We start from the raw sequence: 27,398 nt of genomic DNA on the forward strand, positions 1-27,398 counted from the left end.
TTTTATTACAGTTTGAATCTACCGCTACTCGTTTACTAGACTCTGTATACTAACCTCTCTATCAATTCACTTTTTTCCAGTTATTTTTAAATTACGGCATGCAAGCCAACGTTTTAATGTTATAACATTGTTATCCTTCACAGTTGCAAATTTTAGTTTTGCTTATTATTTTTTAATTGTACTTTACCATATGTTTATATGAGGATTAGACAGTGTTTGTCCCTACCGAACTACTAGCGCTGCTAGTGGGTGATTTTTCGTACTTCAGGAAAAAGGTTCAAGAAATTTTAAGTACAGAGGTACAGATGCTGATTCCTCTGTTATATTTACTGGTGAACAAAACACGGTCAAACTTTGACTTGATAAATGAGAAATAAAACTTTCTGTTTTTTTACCACTTGTATTTGTAACTAGCGTTACTGCAGCTTCGTTCTATAAGGACACTCGAATATTCGTATAAGGACATTTTCAAACGAATACTCAAATATTCGTTTGAAAATGTTCTTCTAGGACGAAACTGCAGTAACGTTAGTTACAAATACAAGTGGTAAAAAAACATAAAAAGTTTTATTTCTCATTTTTCATGATGACCACGTAGAAACGGCTACATCCATCAATTTATTCAAACTTTGTCATTTGTTACTGTCACAAATATAATTTCAGAAATGGAAATTCACAGTCAATTAAAAATAGGAGAAAACAATTAGTTATTTTATTTTTAATTTCAAAGCAGATTTGTTTGCTTATTTCTTCATCTAATCAAATGCAAAATCGGTGGTGATAATATTATTATCACCACCGATTATTACCGATCATTATTATTGAAGTTATTCGATGACAATATATTTAACCGTATGGGCAAGAAGTAAGAGTGGCAGTTACAGTTATAACCTCAAGGACTTCAAATAAACTAATATTCAAATACTAATTCAAATGAATAGAAGTAATCTGAAATCCACTTCTCTGTTCACAGAAAATAACCCGTTTACTTGAGAAATATATTTTCAATTATTCTATTATCTATACTCCATACGTTTCATGGTTTTTTTCACCTGAGCTGCTCCAGTGCAAAACTTGTTGGAAATATACTCTGACGCTCCACAGAGCGGTTCAAGAAAGACGCTAATGTTTTTATGTTCGGGCAATTCGGGTAGGTATGTCATATTACGTAAATTGGACATTCACCGATTTACGTCACTATTCTATTCCTTTGGCAAAAGGTGTCAAATGGATGTAGTGAGAGTTGTTCTCTATTATTTGGTTTTATAAATTTCTAAATTATCAAAACTCTAGAGATTGAACAATGTTATCTGTTTGTAAACAAACCTTCTCTGCGAGTCTGCAAAGGTTAGTAAAGATTTGACCTTTCAAGATAAAATTTATCAAATGTTATGAGATTAATAATTATTCACTTTTATCACATATTTATTATTAAACATTATAAATTGACCCACTATTTGGATTATCATCCTGGGAGTAATATTTTTGTTTCGTTTATCAAAAAGGAACGGTGTATGTATTTTATCAGAGGTCGATATTTTTGACAATTGGAATTTTCCATTGATGAGTAGTTTAGGAGATCTTATTAATTGATGCATTTCGAAAAGCATATGTAAAGTTTTATCACTCAATGTGTTATCTATAATCTGAAAAAAGAATAGTTAAATCAAATGATTATGGAATTCCTTCAATTTTTCAACTGAATATTTTTCAAGTTTCAGGTGTTGTCATCATGATATGATTTAGTTTCTATCTCAAGGACAGGTAGTAATGCAATAATAGCCGTCCCACTTTATATATTATTCAAGTCAAATATTACATAATACATGAAACAAAACATGTTGGCTTTTACTGTTTCTAATGTATTTTGGAAATTAGTCAAAGAGTAACTGCATGCATGCAATATTGAAAATGTTAATAGTTGTGAAGATATTGAGCTGAGATGAGAAAGAAAAGATTTATGAAGATTTAATGAATTAGGTTTCTAACTATAGATGTTACAAAAGTACCATACCTAAACATTTAGATTTTATGAAAAATAGGGAAGCAAAAAAATTGGATCTGAGGGTACCTAATTTGGTTTTGATTTGAACTTAATCTGAAAAAATTCAATCAATGGCTAATAATCTAGTTGCTGTCGGATATAATCCAACACCGTTTGTGGTATTAGGCAGGCTTGAACATTCAAAGTTTATTTCTTTAAATTTTGATATTATTAATTTAAATAAGATAATGTATTTGTCACCAGCATCGAGACCAGCATCAATTTTCTTGATAGTTTTTTTTAAATAGAGATCTCAAAGATAATTTACAATAATCCAGTTGCTAATTGAGGCAGTTCTCAGAAATGTTTTTAATGAGATGTTTTAAAATTTTTAATGTTACCAAATCAACCTATAATGAAACAACACATACAATTATCTTGGTTCACTAGGAATCTTTTTTATATTGAGGTGTTCAATCCAAACTCATTGTTGGATAAATTTCGAACTTTGAATGTCTTTGCGAAGTTGGTCATTGTGAGTTTCTAAGTAACATTTATCTAAATGAAGCATTTGATTTGAATACCAGTTGATAGAATTATCAGTCAATTATAATTTGTTTTGTCCATTCCAAAATAGTCAATTTTATTTGAGTTTGGAGGTCGTTTTATTTATAGAATGATTTGAAAATAAATATATCTTGCTTAACAAAATATTACGAATTGAAGTTACTTATACCATGTCCATTGAATGTTATCAATATATTTGATTTGTATTTAAATACTCGAACAACAGTTACTTGAATAGTTAATTTTAAATGAATTTTTTACGGGTTTGGGTATGTTGCTCTGACGCCATGTTCACTATAACTTCACAACCCGATCGAGTCCAGTCTGATATACATGCAGTACACAGATTGTGTACAGGGGTCTGAGTCAGAGAATTCGGAAAAAGAATTGCAAACAAGGAATGAATGCAATAAAGGGTTATAATCAGTAAAACTTTTTTGAACAATTGGGGGGCAGTACTTACGGTTCGTTCTGTGAACTATACTTGTTTGGAATCCTTAATGCCTTTCCTCTCCAGGAATTATTAATATTCTCGTGTGTTGTTTTTTTGTTTACCAACTGTTAGTAATGGTGGAAAAAAATTTTATTTTTGTCTATTGTTACTAGTCGGTAGGATAAATATCTGTATTTCAGAAACCAGAAAGAGTGATTTGTAGTTTCAAGACCTTATCATTTCTTAAGCTTTACTTCAGAATCTGTAAACGTTTTTCTAAAAAGTAGATTTGTATAAAAGGACCTTTATTTTGTCCAGCTATATCACGTAGATCACATAAAAAATGAACTCTTGTTTAGATAATTTTACCTAACTTCAAAGGTTGAGGGTTCATTATAAGACTTAACATATATGGGATAAGAATATTATTCATAATTGAGATAAAATCAAATCAAATTTATTCATCATCAAAGTCCATACAAATGTATAAAAAATATATCCCCGTGGGTTTACCAATAATTGACTACACTGAAGGAGTTTCGTTTCTGATATAGTGGTAGACGGACGTTCCTACAACGATCGTTCACACAGAAGGTACGCGGACGCCATTGTTGGAGATGAAACTCAGTTTTGTGTTGCAACTATCCGCCGTCATAGAACGTGCCACCAGTAAAATACACATTGTTTTGTGGAACGTCTTATAAGTGTTAAAGAGAAACAGCACTCTCACTCACGCCGGTTGGAGGCCGGGTGGACCGGATGTCCACGTGGGAGTGTTACAGTGGATCTACATAACTCCTATCCCCATTCACGCCGGTTGGAGGCCGGGGTGGACTGGATTTTATCAGCCATATGTGAAAAAATATTTGTAAAAAGTCAGAAAGTCTCCCGAGCAGGAGGCGACTCACTCAACAAAAAATATTGAGTGTTTTTATGATAAAAAGTTTTGATAAAAAAAGGGTGGAAGCATTGCTTCGAGCAAGACCGTTGCCCCCCCCCCCCCCCGACGAAACTCCTGTCAATTCTAATAGGAGGAGGGTGGACAAATGCTCCGAGAGGAAGCAACGTCTAATAAACCAAGAGAGAGAGAGAGAGAGACTACACTGAACAATAGTCAAACTTAACTTTATTTCTCTTTTAATACAAGAAAACACTAATCAAAACTTCAACTATTATTCAAATGTATATCGCCTTATTAGATCGTTTCGCGTACCGAAGGGTCTCGAAGATGGTAGATTATTCGCTAGAATTCCATCGAAGCCGATAGCATTATTCTCGCCACGTCTAGAACGGTCGCGAACATCGAACATCCGCGAAACGTCTGCCGGACCGGCGCACTCTTGGCCACGTCACAATAGGGCATGATTTACAACACTACACCTTTCTCTGAGGTTGTTCGCCCCGAACAACATACCAAGAGGAATCATCACGACCCATGTAAGGACTCTCTATGTGGACAACTTTACCTGTTCTGGGTGACAATTGGATTCTGTACACCAAGGTCGTTAATCTTTTTGGTTACCAAGTAAGGTCCATGCCATGGTCTCTGCAATTTGGGACACAAACCTTTCCGGCGTTGGGATTGGATGAGCCACACTGCATAGCCCTCTTTGAAGCTCGCCGGCAGCAACTTTTTGTCAAATCTTATCTTCATCTTGTCGCGGAAAATTTATAATTTGGTTCTTGAAAATTCATGTACAATCTCCACTCTCTCCTTCAGGTAATTTACATACTCTGAAAGAGGTACCTCTTGAGATTCATCGTATGGACTGCCGCACAATACATCTATCAGAAGCTTCAGTTCCTTAACAGTTAACAACATGGATGATGTGTAACCTGTTGTGTCATGTTGGAAGCTCATGAATGCCAACAGAAAAAGAGGAACCAATTTATCCCAGTCTCTTTAGTTTTCGGAGACAAACATCGAGAGGTAGTTATTTATGGTTCGATTATGCCTCTCGGATCATTCCATCGGACTGTGGACGTAGAACAGTTGTTCTTGTCTTCTTTATTTCCAACAAAGTCTTAATTTCCTTCCATAAATCCGATTCGAAGTTGCGGCCCTGATCCGGGTGTAGTTCCTGGGGTACTTCATGTCTGGCAATTACGTTCTGCAACAGGGCATGTGCCACCGTTTTAACCTCTTGGTTGGGTAAGGCTACTACTTCAGGTCATTTGGAGAAATAGTCCATCACAATCATTAGGTACTTGTTACCGGATGTAGTCATAGGGAGTGATCCCAGAATGTCAACTGCGATTCTCTCGAAAAGACACCCTTTGAGGTACTGCTCCAACTTTCCTTTTTGCCTTATCTTCAGACTCTTGAATAGCACAGGTCACAGCGCTTACACCACCCTCTCGACGGCAATTGCCTGAATAGTAATTCTCACGCACTCTCGCTAGAGTTCTATTTACTCCAAAATGGCCTCGCGGCCATCGTGGAGTTGTTCAAGAATATTCGGTATACACGTTTTCGGAAGCATTACTTAGAATTTGTGTGTTCTTCCATCCGGGTTTTCCCAATTCCGAGTAAGTAGGTCATCTCGAATGCACATAGGAGCCAGTAACCCTTTTCCTGCTGGCCGTGCTTGGAAATATCTTGCCATTCCGGCCTCACTTCTTTGTCAATCCATTCTCGTGAAGTTTTCATGACCGGATCCTCCAGCGCTACCATGATCTCTTGCCTCGTCACGAAGGTAATGTTCAGAGGCTGTTAATGACCGTACCGCACCATGGCCAGGTGATTCCTCAGATTTTCTTTCCGTAGGGAAGGAAACCTTACAGGTTGCTATCCTCCGTGGCAGAGGGAACACGAAGCAGTAGGAGGAAGGGGAGCTTATCTCCCTATCAGAGCTGTCCATGAGTCATTGCCCGCTATCTTGTCACGTCTGATGGAAACTTCTTCTTTTGGTAACTGGGCATCCGGATGTCGGGCATGGTCTTCTTGAGAGGCTATCTGCGTTTCCGTGACTCTTTCCGATTTTGAATTTCAGAATCGTAAGTTTGTAACTTTTCGATCCACCTGGCTATTTATCCTTCTGGGGTTTTGAAATTGTAGAGCCACCGAAGTGCTGAGTGGTCTGACCTGATCAAAAATTTACGGCCATATAAAAAAAGTGGTAGTTATCCACCGCTTTAACCACTGCAAGGAGTTCTTTTCTAGTGACCCAGTAATTTCTTTTGCATGTTCCCAGGGACTTATAAATTAGCTAATAACGATTTCTTCTTCTTGTACCTGAGAAAGTACTGTTCCTATTCCATGTTGGAATGTATCCGTGTCGAGTATAAATAAGTCCTCTTCCTTTGGTTATGCCAGAATCGGTGCGCTGGTCAAATGTCCCTTCAGGGCAGCAAATGCTTCCTGGCAGTCTGGGAACCAAACGAAGGGGGTTCTCGTTTTAGTCAAGCTCTGCAGCGGTCTGGCAATTTTCCCAAAGTTTTTCACGAAACCCCTATAATAGCTACAGAGTCCAAGGAAGCTCACGTCGTGCTTATTCTTCAGTGTTTTCCATTCTTACACTGACTTGATTTTCTCTGGATCTATTTCAACTCCTTTTGACGACACAACGTGTCCCAAGAAATTCACCTTTTCCTGGAAGAGGCAGCACTTCTCGGGGATGATCTGCAAATGAACATTCGGGAGCCTTGTGAGAACATTCCCCAAGATCAATAGATGTTCGCCAACTCTTTTTTCCGGTGACCAGGCATGTTTTCCAGGTGAGTCCTCTCAACACCAACTTCATCAAGCATTCAAATGCTGCTGGTGCATCGCATAATCCAAACGGCATAAATTCAAACTGGTATAATCCATTGCCGGCGGAAAAGGCAGTCTTCTCTTTATTCTCGAGACGAACGGCCACTTGTCAATATCCGCTATTCAGATCTAGTGTTGAGAACCATCTGCATTCAGCCAAGACGTTCAGTATGTCATCTATTCTGGGAAGAGGGTAACTGTCCTTTCTGATGACATCATTAAGCCTCCTGTAGTCTACGCAAAATCTCGTCGATCCATCTTTCTTAGTCACCAACACAACAGGTGACAACCAGGGGCTGTTTGATTTCTTGAATACTCTTTCCTCCAACATGTCCTTAACAATGGATGAAGCTTCGTCCTGCTTTGCGAAGGAAAGTCGTCTCGGTGATTGGCGTATGGGTTTGGCATCGCCAGTATCAATGCGATGTTGAACTAAATCCGTTCGACCAATGATTTTGCCCTTCACAAACATATCGTTTTTTTCCTCAACAAATCGGTAGGCCTTGTATAGTTCTTCTTCAGACAAATGGCTCCACTTCTTGAAAGAGTCGATGAGTTTCTTTGCGGGTTGTTGAACACGCTGTAGATGGACTTCTTCCTCGATTCTGGCAATTCTCACAATCGGTTCGCAGGTGCCTATTACTTTTCTTGAGACTCACCCTGTCATTATTAGGGTTGTTTATTCTTACTGGAATAGTCTGATTGTTACCATGTACGAGAGATCTGGCCACGAAAATTCCTACTTCAGAGCCGTTGGATGGCTCCATCAATGATTTTCTCGGTGTTGAGAGAGGTCCTGGAATCTTTCAGTATAACCACCTTGGAGCTGCCATGAGGCTGAGAGGGCATGTCGAGAAGGATTTTTCCATTTCCAACCTTTGACAGTTTATTCATTATGTCCACCAACAATCCGTAGGGGGACATGATGTCTAGTCGCAAAATGAATTCATCAACGATGTTGGCTACTAATACCTCAGTTTCTATTTCGCAATTTCCAAGCCTGAGTCTCACTTATCTCCTTCATCGACTGTCAATTCATCTCCAGTGGATATTTCCAGAACGGGTACTACTGATAACTTCTTCAAACTATTTCTGTTGGATCTCATTACTGATCTAGTTGCTCCAGTATAGACGATGAAAAGGCATTGGTGATTATTCAGAAATCCGTCGACAACTTAGCTGTTATTTTTGCGTCCTATCGTGGAAATGAAATACCTGGGGGCTTGGGATGCAGCAGCCAAAGTACTAGCTGAATTTTGTTTTCCAAACCCTAACGGTCTAATTAGAGTGATCCCGAAAGCCAATCTCTTCTTTCTTCGGATGTTGAACGTTATCGACAGTGCCCTTTTAAATAGCCTTCTGTGCTGTAGTTATAGCATGTAGGCCGCCCTCTTGCCTTGGGGTGCAGTCCATTTCATCAAATATTTCTTAAATAGTTCCTCTAGACCTACCATAAGTCGATCTGTTCCTTCGTCTTCCTTTTCGTTGATGGCCCTCATTAAAACTTTTCGTTGTTGTCGCGAAGCATTTTTGCCAGCTTCAAATTCTTAGGCATAAATGATGGCTTCATTCAATTGTTTATGACATGCTATCCTCAGCGACTGCTGCAGCTCTGTGTCACGAACCCCATCGATGAAACTATGGTCACTAATCCACTGGATGAAGTTATCTGGTTCTTCTGGATAGGCGAGTCTTACCCACCTGAATAAATCCTTGTACCTCCCCTTAACTCACTTGGGAATATTTTAAATCTTCCAATAAATGATGGTACATCTGATTGTCTTTTTCTTGTTTTTCCTGGATATTTACCAATAATTTACGATCGTCCTCTATGTATCTTTCCTTGTTTGTCCTGAATATTCACCAGCAAGTCTCTGTATATTCAGTAGTAATTCACGGGTCTTCATTTCGGCGTAATCGTTCTTCTTCTCTCCTTCGTTAATCTTCTTCATTTCTGCGTTTTTCATTCTCCGCCAGGCTCGCTTGCAAAGCCTCGAACCTTTTCTCAAGCTTTTCCATCCCGACATAATCTACACTCCTTGTTTCCACCAAAAACAAAAAATGTTCGCTCAGTTGACTATTATTTACGACAATAATAAAACCTACAAGCTAAAAAACCAATAATTTTTAGTCTGTAGAAACGTTGATGTGAATTTTACAGTTTTTTAAAATATTTATAGTAATTTGCGTCATCATAAAATGAAGGCAGTATAAGAAATTGTAACTGGGAAAATAACTATTTACATGAAGTGTTCGAATGATCTCCCACCATGGATTTAATAATTTTCAATCCAATGAGAAATATTTTATTGATATGTCCATAACAGGGCAGTTTTAATACTTTCAAAGATACTGTTCTTTGTAGCTGCCTAATTAGAAATCACACAGAGCCTAATTTGATGTGTTCCTCCCATGCCATCTTATGGTCAATAATGATTCCAAGAAATTAACCAAAATTCAGTTGTTGGACATTTGATGAAGTATAGGGGGATCGCCACAGCCATTTCTCACAAGGGTTGTTTCTTGTTGAAGACAGAATAGTTCAATCAATACAATAATAATCAGTTCTGGTACCGTTAATGGATCTAGAGCAGATCGCTTTCTGATTTTGGATATTGATGTAACGCTTTGGTACTGGTGTCATTTAGAATCATTCCTGAATTGATAAAAAATTATTCTTTATATTCAATTATGTCTTCCCTTCCAACACCAAATAGGTTCTTGTGATGCACTGTTTGGAACCTATGTGTACTAATGAATATTACTGAAGTTTTTTCCCAACACCAAACCGTTATTTTAACACCTCGACACGTGTTTCGATCACCAAGTGATCATCTTCAAGAGGAAGATTAAACTAAAAGAGTTTTTTAGTTTAATCTGTTCTGTTCTCGACACGTGTTTCGATTTTTTAGTTTAATCACCAGGTGATCATCTTCAAGAGGAAAATTAACTAAAAAACTTAGTTTACTTAGTTTAATCTTCCTCTTGAAGATGATCACTTGGTGATTAAACTAAAAAATCGAAACACATATTGAAGTATTAAAATAACGGTTTGATGTTAAGAAAAAAAAAACTCCAGTAATATTCACCAAATAGGTTAATAAGAGATATAGGTATAGTATAGCAGTTTTATATTGAATTTTAAGTAATAAACTGTATTCATTCGATACCATGTATGTATATGATGGATAATAATAGTTTTTATATTTAACTAATCAATTTCAGAGCAAGTGTAAGATGTCTAGGTTCTGTTGTCCCGGAGTTGAAGATAAACGATTTTGGGGTGAAAAATGAACCTGTTTATGAATACTTGAAAGGATCTAAAGAACGTGTGGAACTTGAGAAAGAACTTAAAGAAACAGCAGCAAAAACTGAGGATGTGCCTATCATCATAGGCGACAAAGAATTCAGAACCAAAGATGTTCGATATCAGGTACGAGTAATAAGTTGATCTGAAAATTGTGAAAAATGAATAAATTCTCTAACCATATTCTATATCTTTCACTTTCCACAGTTCAAAATTCGAAACTTTCAATTACCTGCCGTTAAGTGCTTCTCAAAATTAACTGATGATATCTGAATAAATATGGTAGCTATGTTTACTTTTGAATTGTAGCTATCTAAAATTAAAATTTGATTTTTCGAGTAATTAACTTTACTGAAAAAAAAAACAAAGTTTTCTCGCGCAAAGTCCCATAAGTAGATGAACAAAAATTTCTGTAACACCTCTATCTGATGTAGATGTATTGCAGTCATATTCTTATATCCTTATCGATTTTTCAGAGAAATAAACAATCTTATAATGATATTGGTTACCTACAACTAAAAATAGTGTCGGTAGCTTCAGTGAAGAATATTGTCAAATTATTGGTATGCAGATGTAAAAAGTATCACATTGATCTTTACTGATTCACAAGTATATTAGATCTAGCCTCAAACAAGGCATCAATAACTAGCACTGTCAATAAAGTGATACCAATTTGTCACTACCTTAGATAATGATCAGTTTGCATTGCTGTTGATCCTGTTGCCAAAGCTCCAATTAGTATGTCATTTATATGGCGGAATGGTCTAAACTGAATCTTTGATTTAAAGCCAATTCAAATTGTAAAGTAAAAATAAAAGGTGTTTGATTCAAATGTAGTATAGAGAAAATAACTTTTGTCTAATTTCTACTAAGATTTTTATTTGTTATGACCAGTTTTGGTTTATTAAACCATTCCCAAGTAAAGTGACGCAATTTGAACAAACAAATCCTTCAAGATACAATAGTTGATCATTAAGGGTTTTGAAATTGGGGTTTTTATTGAATTTATTCATTTCCAATGCTTCCAACAAATTCATCTCGCTTCTGGTTTGTTTCTTGTAGATGTCCATATATAGCTGATTTTTGTCCGATAACACATTATTGTGTTATGTTAAAATTTCTGCCTGTATAGGCTGCTGAACAGTCGCCACATCCTAGTCTATATATGCCTGATTTTTTACACTTATCCTTTGGATATCGCGTTGAATAACATGTTCTCTAAATTATTCTTATTAGTAAATGACGTAATTAAGCCAAATTTTGAAAAACAGTTTTTTATGCTTATGCTTATGCTAGCATTTTTCTTAGCTTCTTTAGGCTCTTCATGATATATAAATAATTCATTTATGATCAATTTTTGGTATTTATTGGAGACCATATTCCAGTGAACTCAATTGAGGTTTCATCTCCTGAAGTTGAAAATTTGGTTTGTGAAACGCGCGTCGAGAAGAGTATCGCAGTGCTGGTGTTTAGGAACAGTAATTGTTTTGGATGAACAAATATGCTAAAACGCCAATTTTAAGAAGCAACTTATTCTTTCTATTGAAAACACTTTTTCTTCACCAGATACACGTTTTGCTAACCATTGCTAACCAAATAAGCATCATCAGCAGATTACTAGTCTTAGATGTGCCAAATTCCACTTACCAAAATATTATGCCTAAATAAATTGGAATCTGAAACAAACAATCTTGATTCAAATACAAAAGAGGTAGACATCTATCGGGTGATTCTCTACGGTGGCTCACCCCTATAACTATTTTATTAATGGAGATAGATAAACGAAATTTGAGGGTTGTGTATTATAGTTCAATTTACATTTTTTTGTCATATTTAACTTGATTTGCCATTCTTCCGATTTGACCGGAAATGACCCCAACTTTCGATTTTTAAATAGGACATCCAATGTATATTTTTACTTATTTCGATCGAGAATGACATTCTAAATCCAACAATACTTCACTTGTCAATATTTGACAAAAAAATCATTCTTATTCCAATTTTTATTTTTTCATCTAGAATGCCATGGATCGTGTAAATCGCTTCATTCTTGATCAAGTAACATGGGAAAACTACGACTTTGAAGCTTATGACTTCATGGTCGTTTTAAGAATTATTTCACAGTCGCAAATATGAATTTTTCCAGTTAACTTGATTTTTTCAAATGGAAAGGGGGTAGCTCGTCGGCTTTTTGTGAAAGGTCATTTTCTTAGGAATAATTTGATACCACACACTTTCACTTTATTTTCTCTATTTTTCTGAATAATTGCAAGAAAGTAAATTAGTCCATTAAGGTTATAAATTTTCAAAATGGTCCCCTCTTTGATCACGGCAAAGTTCAACTTTTTCAATTTTTGCGCGCATTAGATTGATTAGCTGTTCCTCAGTGATGTTCTGGAATGCGACCCTTACTTTATGCTCTCGTTCTTCACGAGTAGCTGATGTATTGTTAACCTGATTTTTAATTGTTCCCCAGAAAAAAAATCTAACGGAGTAAAATCTGGTAACCTAGAATATGAATAAAAAAAATGTAAAAATATGACAACTGAAGAATGTACCTCGCGGGCCACTGAATAGGTCCATAAGTGCCAATCCACTTTTCTGGGAAGGTGTCATTCAGATATTCTCTTACGACTTGAGAATTGTGAGGTGGCGCTCCATTTTGTTGAAAATAGATATCAACTTGGTTAGCCAGTGGCAAATCTTCAATGAAATCATTAATTTGATTTCTAGGGAACTGTAGATAACTTTCCGCAGTCAGTTGTCCGTCAAAAATTATTGACCCCAAAAGTTTTCCTCCGATAATACCCACCCAACAATTGAAACCAAATCGCTCTTGAAAATTCCCTTTTTGCATCAGATGTAAATTTGTTCGAGACCAGTAACTTTTATTATTCCTAGTGAACATACCCAAGTTGGTGAATAGGGTTTCATCTGAATAAATAATTTTAAATGGAAAACATGCATCTTCTCTGTATCTAGTCAAAAACCAGTTGAATAAGTCAATCTTCGGTTGTGATCGTTATCGTAAAGATGTTGGTGTAGTTGGTACTTGAATGATTGATAATTATATTTGTGAAGAATAACTTCACCTCAACATAGGCCAACACGTCTACTTCATTTTCTTTACTGGCGATGAAGTTATTGGCATTTTCTTCTGGTTCATTTCGCATTCTTGCTTCCAGTCTGAGCATAAATTCGATTTGCATCAGTTGCATTCTTTTTTGTTTCTCCGTAAATTAGCAACATGTCAATTTTCTCGTTTCTAGTATAATTTGCCATATCTAACTATAAACTTCACAACAAAAAAATTTTTAAACGTGACAGCATATTCATTAGCATATTTGTTTAGGTATTCCTAGCAACAGCTTCAATTGTTTGTCACAGATAACTAGAATAACAGGACTTAGTGCATAAGTATACTGAATACGTATTGTTTGTTATTTCTGTCTGTCTGTCTATTTAAAATATGTTTTTCCGTTAATCTGATGTCGCCCTCATACGAACGACAACTCTCAGAAGTTGAGAAACTTGTGCAAGCTAAGGTCTAACGAGGTCTTACCTTTTTACGTATGATTCCTAACACGGTTGCAGAATCATCCCAGCTTCAACCAGATAAATTCTCTCGAGAAAAATGTCTGGTTGAGGCGGGATTCGAACCCACGGCCTTCCGATCGCGAGTCGGGCACACTACCACCACGGCCAATTCCACAACGTATGATCCTTTCTTGCAATTATTCAGAAAAATAGAAAAAATAAAGTGAAAATGTGTGCCACACACTTTCACTTTATTATTTATATTATCCATAAGAAAATGATATTTCACAAAAAGCCGACGAGCCACCGCCTTTCCATTTGAAAAAATCAAGTTAACTGGAAAAATTCATATTTGCGACTGTGAAATAATTTTTGAAACGACTGTGAAGTCAGTCATAAGCCACAAAGGCATATTTTTCCCATATTACTTGATCTAGAATGAAGCGATTTACACGATCCGTGGCATTCTAGATCAAAAAAATAAAAACAAAAATTATTTTATTTGTCAAATATTGACAATTGAAGTATTGTTGGATTTAGAATGTCATTCATGATCAAAATAAGTGAAAATATATAGAATATCCCATATAAAAATCGAAAATGAACCAGAAGTACGGCAAAGCAAGTGAATATGTCAAGAAATGTAAATTGAACTGTAATACACAACTCCTAAATTTCGTTTTCTATCTCCAATAATAAAAAAATTATAGGGGTGAGCCACCTTAGAGAATCACCCCGTATGTCCATATATTTTGTGTCTGATAACACATGTTCACGGTACCTTATGTTTAAATTTTTGACTGTATTAAGCTGCTGAACACTCGCCCCATTTTTTCCACTTATCCCTTTTGGGTTTTGCGTTGAATAACATATTCCCTAAATTATTCTTACTAGTAAATGACGTAATTAAGCCAAATTTTGAAAAACAGTTTTTTATGTTTTCGGAGAATTTTCCCGAATAGCTTATGTTAGCATTTTTCTTAGCTTCTTTAGGTTCTTCATGATATAGAAATAGTTCATTCATGATTGATTTTTGGTATTTATTGGAGACCATATTCCAGTCAACTCAATTGGGAATTTATCTCCTGAAGACGCAAACTTGGTTGGTGAAACGCGCGTCGAGAATAGCTTCGCAGTTCTGGTGTTTAGGAACAGTAATTGTTTTGGATGAACAGATATGCTAAAACGTCAATTTCAAGAATCAACTTATTCTTTCTATTGAAAACACTTTTTCTTCGCCAGAACAAAATTGTTGTCTCTCGATGCGCGTTTTGCTAACCAAATTAGCATCATCAGCAGATTACTAGTCTTAGAGGTGCCAAATTCCACTTATCAAAATATTATTAGTAAATAAATTGGAATCTAAAAAAACAATCTTGAGGTAAACATCTATATAAATTTATGAATTATCTCCATAAGTTTATAAAATAAATCGAAATATTATTCACAAGGTCAAGATAGTTTTGATTATTTCAGGTTATGCCGCACAATCATAAGAAACAGATTGCTAAGTTTTATTATGCAGACCGAGATCTTCTGAATAAAGCAATAGAAACTGCTTGCGAAGCCCAGAAGAAATGGGATATGGTACCGATACCTGAAAGGTTAAGTTTGTTATATTTCATTTATAACCTGCCTAGAATTCACAAGTTTCAGGTTGAGGATTTGGGAGACTGCTGCATCACTCATGGCAAGTCAGTATCGAGCAAAATTGAATGCAGCCACAATGTTAGGACAGGCAAAAACTATTATCCAGGCTGAGATTGACTCGGCAGCAGAACTCATTGACTTTTTCAGGTAGAATAATTTTTTCTTACTTTTTCCTATATTTAAAACTCAAAATTATTTTTTTAACTACTGAGTAGAGCATCCTGAAGAAAATAGTAGAAGATTTTTTTTAACATTATGAAGATGAATAATCATTCTTAGAAAGAATGTTGATACTTTCCAATTGTTATTGTACTCCAAAATACAAATGATTAATGGATTTTCTTTTTCAGATTAAATGCTTATTTTTTGAAGGAGGCGACAAAATATCAACCAATTTCTGAAAATCCAAAAATAACTAAAAACTCAATGAGGTATCGTGGGATAGATGGTTTTATTGCAGCTGTGTCTCCTTTCAATTTCACAGCCATTGGAGGAAATCTTGCATACACCCCAGCACTCATGGTAACTTCAATTGATTCTGTATTATTTGTTATATAAGTAAAAATTGACCTCAAATCACTTTCAAGAGATGAAATATAGTACTACCTAATAAATTATCAGTTGTGAAATTACAGATACAGGAATAGAAATTAAATTTTCCTCTGAATGTTATGAAACAACACAATTATATATGAAGATACAAGACATTATGGAACAACAGATTGAAAAATGCTTTACAGTCCAACTTGGGAGCCGTCTGACTTGTTCGTTTCTCCTATGTCTCCGGAGAATACTGTAGCTTCATAAGCTCATTGCGTTTTTTCTTATCTTCCTCATGTCACATATTCCAATAATATTGTGCCCTGTACTAGTTTTCACAGGTCCATTGCTGTATATTGTTGCCATATTCTTCTGGACATAATTTAGGTTGTCCATTAATTGTTTGCTTTCTGGAATCATATGCCTTATATTAACAAAAAATATGACGAGCTGACTCTGTCTCTTTGTTGCATTGCCTGTAGTTAAAGTTGCACAGCCCTATTTTGTTCAGGTGTTCTCTTAATCCACAATGTCCAGTGAGTAGCCCTCTGATTGTTCTGAGTCGTTCTCTGCTTTGCTGATTCTCTTCTCAGGCGGTCCATTTATAAAGGTTTTCCGGTGTGTGTTCCCTGGAGTATATTCCCAGTAGTTTCTTATAGACTCACTTTACGATCTGTTTCCGTACCAAAGACTTTGGTACCTCCGCAGCTGGTTTAAGGCCTATATATGAAGTATTCGAAAAACACACTTTAATGTGAGATTACCACTTGCCTATATATGAAGTTGATGATCTATGTTTAGTACACACACAATCTATTCCTACCCGTCAGTTTCCTCAGTTCTTCACAGCATTTCCAGATCAGTCTTTTGATGTCACTTTTGTATTTGTCAGTACCTCAAGTGCAGCCTGGCTCTCTTAAAATATTGATCCACACATTTCAATAAGGCCTCAATTTGATGTTCCTTGCAAATTGCAAGATTGCATATACTTCAGCCTGATAGACTGATATGTACTGACCGAGTGGATAACTGAAATGAAGATTTCAACCGCACAGTAAATTCCACCTTCGGTTCCACGTTCAGTGATTGACCCATCTGTATAACGGGTGTTTCTGCCGAGCATGTTCTCAGGATGTTCTCTCTAAGTCGTCTCTGAGTAGCCCACTACATTTTGTTTACTATGGTCCAGAAGACATAATAACTTGTCCATTACAGGGTTCCACAAGAGTGGGGATAAATCTCCTACCCCCCTGAGAACAACTCTTTCCTACTCGTACCACTACTGTCTATCCCATGTCGGTCGTTTACGAGGTCTGTTCAAAAAGTAAGGTGAATTTTCATTTTTCTCGAGAAATATTTATTCTAATTTCTATTTTGTCTCCTTCAAAGTAATCCTCCTCAGATATAATACACTTGTCCAATCCTCGAAGCAGTTATGATATGCACTTTTGAGTATGTCCTTGAGCTCTCCCTGCGATTGAAAGCAAAAAATCGCAGAGCATGTAAAACACTTCTAACTTTTATGCCTCTCACCAACAAACTAAACATGCTAATTAGCTGAAACTGTGAACATATGTTCGAGATGACTGTCCCAACATAAAAAAATCGCTAATCGAATGTACATACCCCGCGAAATTTGAACATTCACCTATTTTTTGAACAGACCTCGTATATCAATCTTCCTCTAAGCATGCAGTCTATCCACCTGCAACTTGTGTCTTCCATCCATCTTCTCATCGATGCCTAGATGGTTGATTCTAAGGACGTATTATCAAATGAACCCTCTGCATTCAAAAAAGCATTTTCTTGTTTTCGAAAGCATATTGTGCCTTTTCCGTGACCCGGCATAAACATGTTTCTATCGACATACCTGCTCTGTAGTCATATTGATCTAGATGCAGTGCTCTGGTAGACATTATTGTCTCTAATATGCAAAACTTACAAAGACTTACTGGTCAATTGTTAGGTAGAAGTTCCAGTCCTTGCAGCATTGCTAGATAAGTGCCATCTAGTCCCAACAACTTATAAGATTGGAATTAGTTTACGGCCCATTCGAGTTTACCCAAACTTTCCACCAGCCACCAGTCAGTCCTTTCTGGATGCTCTTTGTAATTTCTGACCCTCATGATGCTTACTCGTGAAGCAAATTGCTAAGAATCAATCTCCTCTGTTCCCTCTCCTTTTAGTCACATAGTCTCTTGTGCAAAATTTTGCAATAATAATTTACTACCACTGTTCAGTAAATCTTGCATTCTACAGTTTCACAAAGTGCATAAAATATCAATTTGAAGCCACAATGAAACAAGCGAATCAATATTCTTACATATTAGATTGACTGTATACTGGGTGCCTTGCCACTCAAGAAACACAGGCAACGAAAAAATTGAAAATTGTGTTGGATATGAATCATCAGCTCAAGGTAATTGAGAATACTGCAGATACTAAAATAAATAAAACTGTAGAGCGGACTTCGCAGCAAAATACAGGCGCAGAATAGAAATAGAGACAGCAGAATACTACGAAATAATCCAAAACCTGTTTAATACACATTATAATTTTTTATGCTTATCATAACCTTGTCATAATTTTCAATAGTTCCACAATTACTTATTTGTACATGTAATTTTATGCATTCAATACCCTGTACTGTATCACCCAACTTCAAATTGTAAATTGTTGCCTGTAAGAATATGCATCCATACATCCTAAATTTTGATGAAAAGAATCTGTAAACTAAAAGGAATGGAATTCCTTGCTGGGGTAGGAAAAAATTGACTCATTTCACACTAATATACAGAACAACTTGAATGAACTGAAAATTGTTTTGAAAAACTTTGAGAACGAATTTGATATAATAATTCTAACTGAAATATGGCAACTAGTAACATTCTTTTAAATAACCATATAATATATAATGAAGGCGAGAGATGAAAACTACAAAACTCGATTTAGTGTCCGACCGAAACTGGTTTTTACGACCGAAACCGAATTTCGGCAACGGTCTTAGTTTCGGCCGAAACCGAATCTTCCTTAGAAGGATTATGTTTTGGGGGGAAAATAAAGAAAACGTTATTATAACCAGACTCTCTTTATTGTTTTAACTTTATATCACAACTTTATGGACATTTTTACTAATTGATAATCAACATAACAAACAAACCCTTATTTAAGAAAAAATATTAATTGCACCTTCAAAATACTTAAAATATGTGAGGTGTTTATTTGAGTAGGTGTAGATCCTTCTTTTGAATATTATTGATGGTTTTTCAAAAATAATAAACATAACAGTACTTATTTAAGTTGTTACCTTATATCACAATAGGTACTTAATATTTCTGTAATAAACCAAGTAAATCACAAAGTAAGTCACGACATGATTAGGCACGTGGACGCGGCAAAATGTCTCCGTCGCTTGTATGAAATTCAACGCGCCGAACATGACCGATCACTGCGCGGGAACTCCCGATTGCAGTTTCGATTTCAGTCGTAGGGTCGGCAGGTTTGCCGCCGAAACTATTTTTTGCCGAAACTTGACCGAAACCGAACTTTCGGTCGGACACTAACTCGATTGAAAGGTAGTCTTGCTGAATATATTAAATTTACCTGAAGAACTCATTTCTACTCACACTTACCTAGAACACTTTAGAATTAAATCCATCCCAAAATTGAATCCTTCTCAAATGAATGTACTCATTAACTAAATGTTGTGAATTAAACAAAATAAACGATAACAAGAGTTAACAGTATGGAGTAGGAGTTCCATTGTAAACAAGTTAACATCAAGATTTTTTTTCATATTTTGAAAGAGAATATTTTTTTCTTTGCAATGAAAGCTTCAACCTGATTCACTAGATTTGCATTTACCCACACCAAACCTTGAACCAAGTAATTATCAGATTCCTCGTTGAATTTATTTGATGAAATTATTATACAGTATCCCCAAAGTATGCACCATATGGAAAACTTATTTATTAAGGGTTTTTCTACAAAATGTTATTCTTGATAAAAGTTTGTGCATCCCTTAAAACTAAACATGCACCAACAAAATACAGTAAAACACACGTAATATACGAGGAACCTTCAAATATTTGATTTTGACACAAGTATAAAGTACTCTTATTTTGAAAAATTTCGGGAAATGTTGTTTAGAAAAGTTTTCAGCATTAAAAAATACATCTAGATTTGAAGTCATGGCCATCTAAGTGGAGTTTAATTTTTTAACCAATTTTTTTTAATGGGGACTACGAAAAAAAATTTTGCTTAAACGATAAATAGACAGCATCCTCTATACGTCGGTTTATTTTGAAAGTCTGTAATATTACGAACTACACAACTATACTGTTAACCACGGTCCATTTTTTTGAAGAGTGAAATAATTTGCAAAGTTATTTTAATTTTTTGTTAACATCGAAAATTACTAAAAATTATAATGTATTGTGACAAGAACTTAATATTCAATAATATCAAATCACAAAACATCAAAATAAAATAGGTATTTCAGAACAAACTCATTGATTTTCTGGAGATTTTCTTGTCCAAAATAATTATCCAAAATAATCTCCAGAAAATCAAATGAGTTTGTTCCAAAATACCAATTATTTTTGATATTCTGTGATTTGATATTATTGAATATTATTAAGTTCTTGTTACAATACTGTAATTTTTTGAGTAATTTTTGGTGTTAACAAAAAATAAAAAAAACTGCACCAAAAACTTTGAAAATTATTTTACTCTTCAAAAAAATTGACCGTGGTTAACACCATAGTTGTGTAATTTATAATATTGCAGGCTTTTAAAATAAGCCGTCGTATACAGAATGCTGTCTATTTATTGTTTTAGCAATATTTTTTTCATAGTCCCGTAGTCTGTATTTTCTTGGTGCATGTTTAGTTTTAGGGGATGCACAAACTTTTATCAAAAATAACTTTTGGTCGAAAAACCCTTAATGAATAAGTTTCCCATATGGTGCATACTTTGGGGATGACACTATATATCTTCCAAAGGAAATGTCGCACAATATGTCTATTATTATTTTTGCATTCCTCTATTTGTATTTCACAACTCAGAACAATAAAACTTTCAAAACAAATTATTTCAAACATTTCCCTGGAATTAAAGTATCAAATGATTTCATTTACTCAAATCATTAGAATCTATACCACAGTTCTTTGATCCAATCTCGTTTACTGTTTTCAGGGTAATTCAGTTTTATGGAAGCCAAGTGACACTGCTCTCTTGTCAAATTGGGTTATATTCAATATCTGCAGGGAAGCTGGAGTTCCGCCAGGTGTAGTCAATTTTGTACCAGCAGACGGACCTGTTTTCGGTGATACTATTACAGCATCGCCTCATTTGGCAGGAATTAACTTTACGGGAAGTGTACCGTGAGTACTTAATTTATTTTAGAATCCCTTACGTATATATTTTTGAATACTAATGTAATGATTTTTATCGTTTACAGGACATTCACTAGACTCTGGAAACAAGTTGGAGAGAACATACATATCTACAAGAATTTTCCGAGGTTGATTGGGGAGTGTGGTGGCAAAAATTATCATTTCATCCATCCGACAGCTGATGTGGAGACTGTTGTAAATGGAACTATCCGAAGTGCATTTGAATTTTGTGGCCAAAAATGTAGTGCCTGTTCTAGGATGTATGTTCCAGAATCCCTATGGCCCAAGGTATCACTTGATTACAAATATTTCCGATATTTTTGTGGCAAAGAAATATTAAAATTCAAAAATAATATGATTTCTGAGTTTTTGAATTTAGTGTTGTCAATTTTGAAACGGGATTTCTCCGAATATCTACCACACTTTTTGTGAGCGACTATGAAATATAACGAAGATTGGTTATCAAATTTACTCTACTATAACATTCATAATTATAGATTAACACGTTTCTTACCATTACAGTCTATGGGATTAAGATAAAAGTGATCAAAAAAATGCCACCTTGTGGACCAAGTTATAAATTGTTCCATATGCCAATGTGGTTCATGAGGTCAAGACCATTTTCATAGTTCTGTATGCCACAGGTCTGTTTCAAATTGAGTATGAATACAGGAGAGTCCCGATCTAGCGTGCATGACAAATTTGCACCACAGAATTTTGACTCTACTGAAATTCTGAGGCTTTTGATTGATAGCATTGACTCTGTTTTGAGTGATAATAATAATAATATTTATTCACCATTTGCGATACATAGCATATATATGGTAGGTGAAAAATGACTCAAAATAAAAAACTTGTTTTAACAGTATGTCGCTTAATGATATGAAAAAAATTGAAATTAAAATTAATATTTGTATACACACAGATATACATATTTGTCAACTTATATATACACATATAAAATAATCATTAAAAATGTGTCAATTTTGCTTGCAGTAGTCACCAGTCAGAACACTGTGAAATTGAAGCAAAAAACAATAAGTAAAACATTACATCAATCAAAAATGTTATTATTCTTCTGTAAAAATATCCTCTAAATATCCTTATGTAAGGCTGTAGTAACATAAGTTTTCAACTTTTTTACTAAACATAGTTTCAGAATTTGACCTTTTCATAGAAAGTGGCAGTCTGTTAAAAAAATTGATGGCATTATACAATGGAGATTTTTTGAAATGATCACTCTTATACTGAAGAGATCTTCACAACAGTATCATGGCGAGTATCCCGACCGCGAATGCTCAATTTTGTTATGTACAAGTCAAGGTTCCTATGCACTAGAACGACACATTTTATTATATATATTGCGTGTGCAGTCAACAAGCGTTCTCTTTTGAAAATTGATCTTGGCACCCCAGATTGAATATCAATCTTATCAGTCGTTACTGAGAGATGAAAACTCTAGAAAATTTGTTTGCACATCCCTAAGCCATTATGTTTAAACTGATGTGTAGCAAAAAAATCTGCAACCCTATATTGATCTTCAATTTATTGATTGTTATATATTTCTTTATGATATTCCATACTTGATTAGTGTTTTTTTTGAGCTATATATTTTTTGTAATAGTTGGTCTTTCCTTGTTTAATTTTGAATTTGTGATTTTTAAGTATTGCCCAAGCTTTATATCATGTTTTACAGTGTTACTAGAAGAAATAAGCCAGAACATACCCTTTAATGTTTTTCCTTCTTATATGATATGATGTTATCCAAGGTTTGGATATTTTTCATTTGAGTTTAATAATTTTGATAGGACATGAGACAAAAAACACCATGAAATATTTTCAAGAAAATGAGAAAAACATCCTGGTAGTATAATTCTGTCCAATCGTCAGACATCAGATATGTTCAATACTCCATAGTGTTTTCTGGGTACAATTGATGCTTCGCTGAACTTTTGACACACAAATCTTCATTATCCATGGCACCACTACTCAAGAGTTGGGCTAAGTGGTCGGCTATATTTGGCTGAATCAATTCATATTTGAAAGTATATCATTAGGTAGGGTAGTGACCATATGGTCCATATCAAGTAGAACTACTATGACCATTGGTGTAAGTAAAAATTCTATTTGGTCCCATAAAGACCTAATTAAAAAAAAAATTGTTAAAAGTCGGTGTTAAAGAGCATTTTCATCTTCAATAGATACAATTTCTATATTAAAACTTACCTTGGCTGGTTTTTCCAATTCTGTATCATTTTCACCCAGTTCTTGTAATATTATATTTTAATCTGTTTTATGAATTAATGCAAAGTGCCGTTATATTTTCAGATTAAAGAAGGCTTGCTAGCTAAAAGAGCTCAATTGAAAATTGGGGACCCAACTGACCCACAAAGTTTCACTTCTGCAGTTATTGATGATAAAGCTTTTAAAAGAATCAAGAATTATGTAGATCATGCTAAGAAGTCACCCAATTTGGAAATTATTGGAGGAGGCAAATGTGATGACAGGTAGGCTATTTTGAAATGAATAATTTTTTTGTAAATAATACATTCTGATTTTTCAGTGTGGGCTACTTCATCGAACCGACGATTGTCCAGACCAAAGATCCCAAGGATAAAATTATGACTGAAGAAATTTTTGGTCCTGTTCTCTCAATTTATGTATATAAAGACAATAAAATTAAAGAAACCATGGACCTTATTGGAACATCAACTTCCTTCGCTCTTACTGGGGCAATCTTCGCACAAGATGAGTAAGTTTTAGATGATTTATCAATACTAGTATGTACACATACCGAAAATATCTTTTTAGGAAATTCTTGAAGTCAGCTGTAGAAGAGTTAAAAATGACAGCTGGTAATTTTTATGTCAATGACAAATCAACTGGTAGTGTTGTTGGGCAACAACCATTTGGAGGTGCAAGGTTATCAGGTATTTAATATTTTTCAATCTACTAATTTTTGAACAGAATCATTCCCTAAAAAATATTTTCCTTGTTCCCAGTAGCATCACTCTGATACCTTTTTTTGAAGATATCGCTTCTTGTTAGTTTCACCTCATTAAGCAGTTTCTTATAAAATGGAGTAACATATTGAGAATTTTCTTACAAAGTGACGTGTTTGGGATTCACAAAACGTTACTGAAGATTGTGTTGTGATTATATTCATATATTTCAGAGCAAAAAAAGTTATAAATTCGGTCTTGCAAATATAAAATTCGGACATATAAATCTACAATACAATTATCATTTGCTCAGTAAACTTTCAGTTGAAGATGGAGTTGGGATTTTGTAATTTAAGATGGATTGACAACTGCTCAGACAGTTGACACAGAAAATTCTTTCGGAACTGTAAACAATCTTGAAAAGTATCTTGCTCTATTTAAACTGGCATGTGAATATACTGTTGCATAATATATACCAAGTGAATCGAAATTACCTAGGTTATATTTTAATGCCTCTTGAAGTTAGGATATCATCTATCGAAAAGTGTTGGTGGGATGGAATAATTTCACAATAATTGACTTCAATATTTAGAGTATCAGCATATTTCCTTGACATTGCAGAGAATTGATCAATAACCATTCTTCAGTTTTTTTTTTTTGACCTATTTCCTGACCTAGTTTTGTACCAATGGTTGGTACCCCCACAGTTTTTTCAATACCTATATATCAGTTGTTGATCTGTATATGACCTACTAAAATAATAAATGTAAACATCCTGTTTCCTGAAACACTGATTTTTGAGTCGAAAATCATAGTCCAAAAATGTCATGCAACACCAGGTAGCACAAAGACATTATTCATGGTATCGACAGAAAATTCAATCCACGAATATCAGAGATGAACGAGTTTTCCAAAGGATCTTGTTTTGACTAGTTTCCTTGCAGTGAAAGATGTAGAGAAAGACACGAGAACGAATATCCTTTGGCAGTCGAAGTCGGTGCTTGACTGTGCATGGGCAGCCTTGTTTATCTTTAATATTCGTGTATTGTTTCATGTCGATCACGTAGATAGAATCTTCATTGTTTGATTGTCAGTCATATTATAGAACTCCTTGGCCAAAAAACAAACAACTCCCAACACTTGAAAAATAATGAACTTTCACTACTGTTCAGTTTATCGTCTTCTTCTATGAATAGAATATGTTGTCGCCAAGCAGTAAAAAGGTGGGATATTGACAGAAAATAAGGCAAGCAAAGTGTCGAGGCTCATTCTGAGCAAATATTGGTTTGGTAATTGTTTGTAGGAAGATTTTCTTTAGGTTCCTTACTAACTGGATTCTTAACTTCTTGCAATTGAGGCAAATTTCATTTAATACAATTTTATTTTGATATTAGAATTTGGAACCTTCGCCGTAAAATTAATCTAAAGAAAACACTTTTCCCACATAGTAACATAAATGCTATCGACAGTCCGTGTTTTTGTTCTAGTGTTCTACTTGCATTTTTTCAAATAAATGGGGTATTCACCTATATAATTATTACTCTCTTTGTTTTATAAAGATGAAAATATTAAAATTGCATTTGACCATTATTTATATTGAAATCTTAAGACGAGTTTCAACAATTTTTTGATAACATTGCCTGAAGTGTAGCTTCCTAATTTATTGCAATTCAGTCAACTTCTTCCAAGGGTTGAAGATACAAGTAATTTTGTTCAATGAATCATTATTTGGCATGCCGACCTATGAAAGTTAAAAAGTGGAACTGCTTTGGAATGTCTTATTAAATCTCTATTTTTTTTTTCAGGAACAAATGATAAAGCCGGAGGACCTCATTATGTCCTCAGGTGGGGCAATCCTCAAGCAATTAAAGAAACCTTTGTCCCCCTATCTGAAATTGAATATCCTTATATGAAACAGTAGATTAGAAAAGCAACAGGAAGTATTTCAAATTAAAATGCTTTATTTTATTGTGATAAGTAAACTCTCAACTTCTCTCAACCAAGATATCTTCGTTAAGAACTCCTTTCCAAAAGTTTTTGAAATGGTTTTGATCAATTTTTGGAATAGTACATGCATAAAATGAGTCAATAATAATATGAGAAGGCTGATATGTTGTAGAAGTTACCAGTGTTGAAAGTTGTGATAAAATGTATTTGAATGTTACATTTTGGTAATTTGTAGGAAAGTTATCTTAAGTATTTATTAGAATAAAATATCAGACAATATCATCATGAAATGTAAATTTGTAATATTTGCATTACTATATACCCATGAATGTACAATTGGAATGGATATTATTTTGTTTTCATTCAAAATAAGATCATAATATGGCAACATTGATATTCATAATTCAATCTTAAGAAATAAAGTAGCAATATTTTATTGTTTTATTACTTTTTTCGTTTGCTTTTGTCAACTGGCCAATCTTGAATAGTAGGTAGTGTGCCAAGAACCTCATTACTACCAACTATAACATTTTTTTTCATCTAGTTTTTATTATTTAAAGTGTCTTTCATAGCTTAAACATATGCGTATGAAAACGTTTGATGAAGTTCTTGTATGAAGAAACTTGTGTTGTAGTTTTCTGACTGTCTAGTGGAAATCTCATAATAAAATCTTTTATACTTTTTTGGCCTTGGTCTGCAGGTTTTTATGTCTAGCGTTTCGTATACTACTGCAGTACACATCGAGTTGTTTCAAACGTAGAAACTACAATGCTGGTATTTGACTCTGGTTACATATTATTATTGGTGGGCGTGGCTTGGTTTCTCTCATTTGGATTTCCAGACCTTGTTTGTATACAATTAGGGATAGGAAGCCCGATTTTATTAATGTTCATTACTTCCTTCTTTTCTATTAAATTTTCCCTGATTTTTCATAGATAGATACATTTATTTCAACAGAGTATTTTATAATCATTCACAAGAGTGGCAGAATATTTTTGTCTGAAAAATACGTCAAAAGGAAAATTGTAAGAAATATCAAATATGTGTACATATAAATCTAAAAATGAAACATTCAAAATAAATAAATAAATAGATTCAAGTTTCAAACACGATTACAAATATACGGCATATTGCGCATGATTATTGAAAGTAGAGAAAATTTCTATAAATACACAGCACAATTTTGAATAAAATTTGGTTCATAAATTTCTGCAGACCAGAAAATATTCATCAGTATTGTAGGGCTCTATATAACATATAAATTCTCTTACAGATTTCAGAAATTTGTTAACAACGACAATATCTTCTATGTTTTTCGGAAGATTATTATAAAATTTCAAT

At 34.5% G+C, this 27,398-nt stretch overlaps 1 protein-coding gene across 1 annotated transcript; it reads left to right on the forward strand.

The window, feature by feature from the left end:
* Window positions 1–1,182: 1,182 nt before the first annotated feature.
* P5CDh1 (delta-1-Pyrroline-5-carboxylate dehydrogenase 1) lies at window positions 1,183–26,504 on the forward strand. Its single transcript, XM_074183612.1, has 11 exons — window positions 1,183–1,347; window positions 9,964–10,171; window positions 15,059–15,186; window positions 15,239–15,379; window positions 15,583–15,754; window positions 20,969–21,156; window positions 21,234–21,456; window positions 23,497–23,675; window positions 23,732–23,920; window positions 23,980–24,098; window positions 25,916–26,504. Exons 1-11 carry the CDS (start codon window positions 1,304–1,306, stop codon window positions 26,029–26,031), a joined length of 1,707 nt encoding a protein of 568 aa, XP_074039713.1. The 5' UTR covers window positions 1,183–1,303; the 3' UTR covers window positions 26,032–26,504.
* Window positions 26,505–27,398: the final 894 nt, after the last annotated feature.

This window comes from Leptinotarsa decemlineata, unplaced genomic scaffold (genome assembly GCF_025532065.1).
Source record: "Leptinotarsa decemlineata unplaced genomic scaffold, Ldec_3_MD MMD2_tig00026340_RagTag_RagTag, whole genome shotgun sequence".
NCBI lineage: Eukaryota > Metazoa > Arthropoda > Insecta > Coleoptera > Chrysomelidae > Leptinotarsa > Leptinotarsa decemlineata.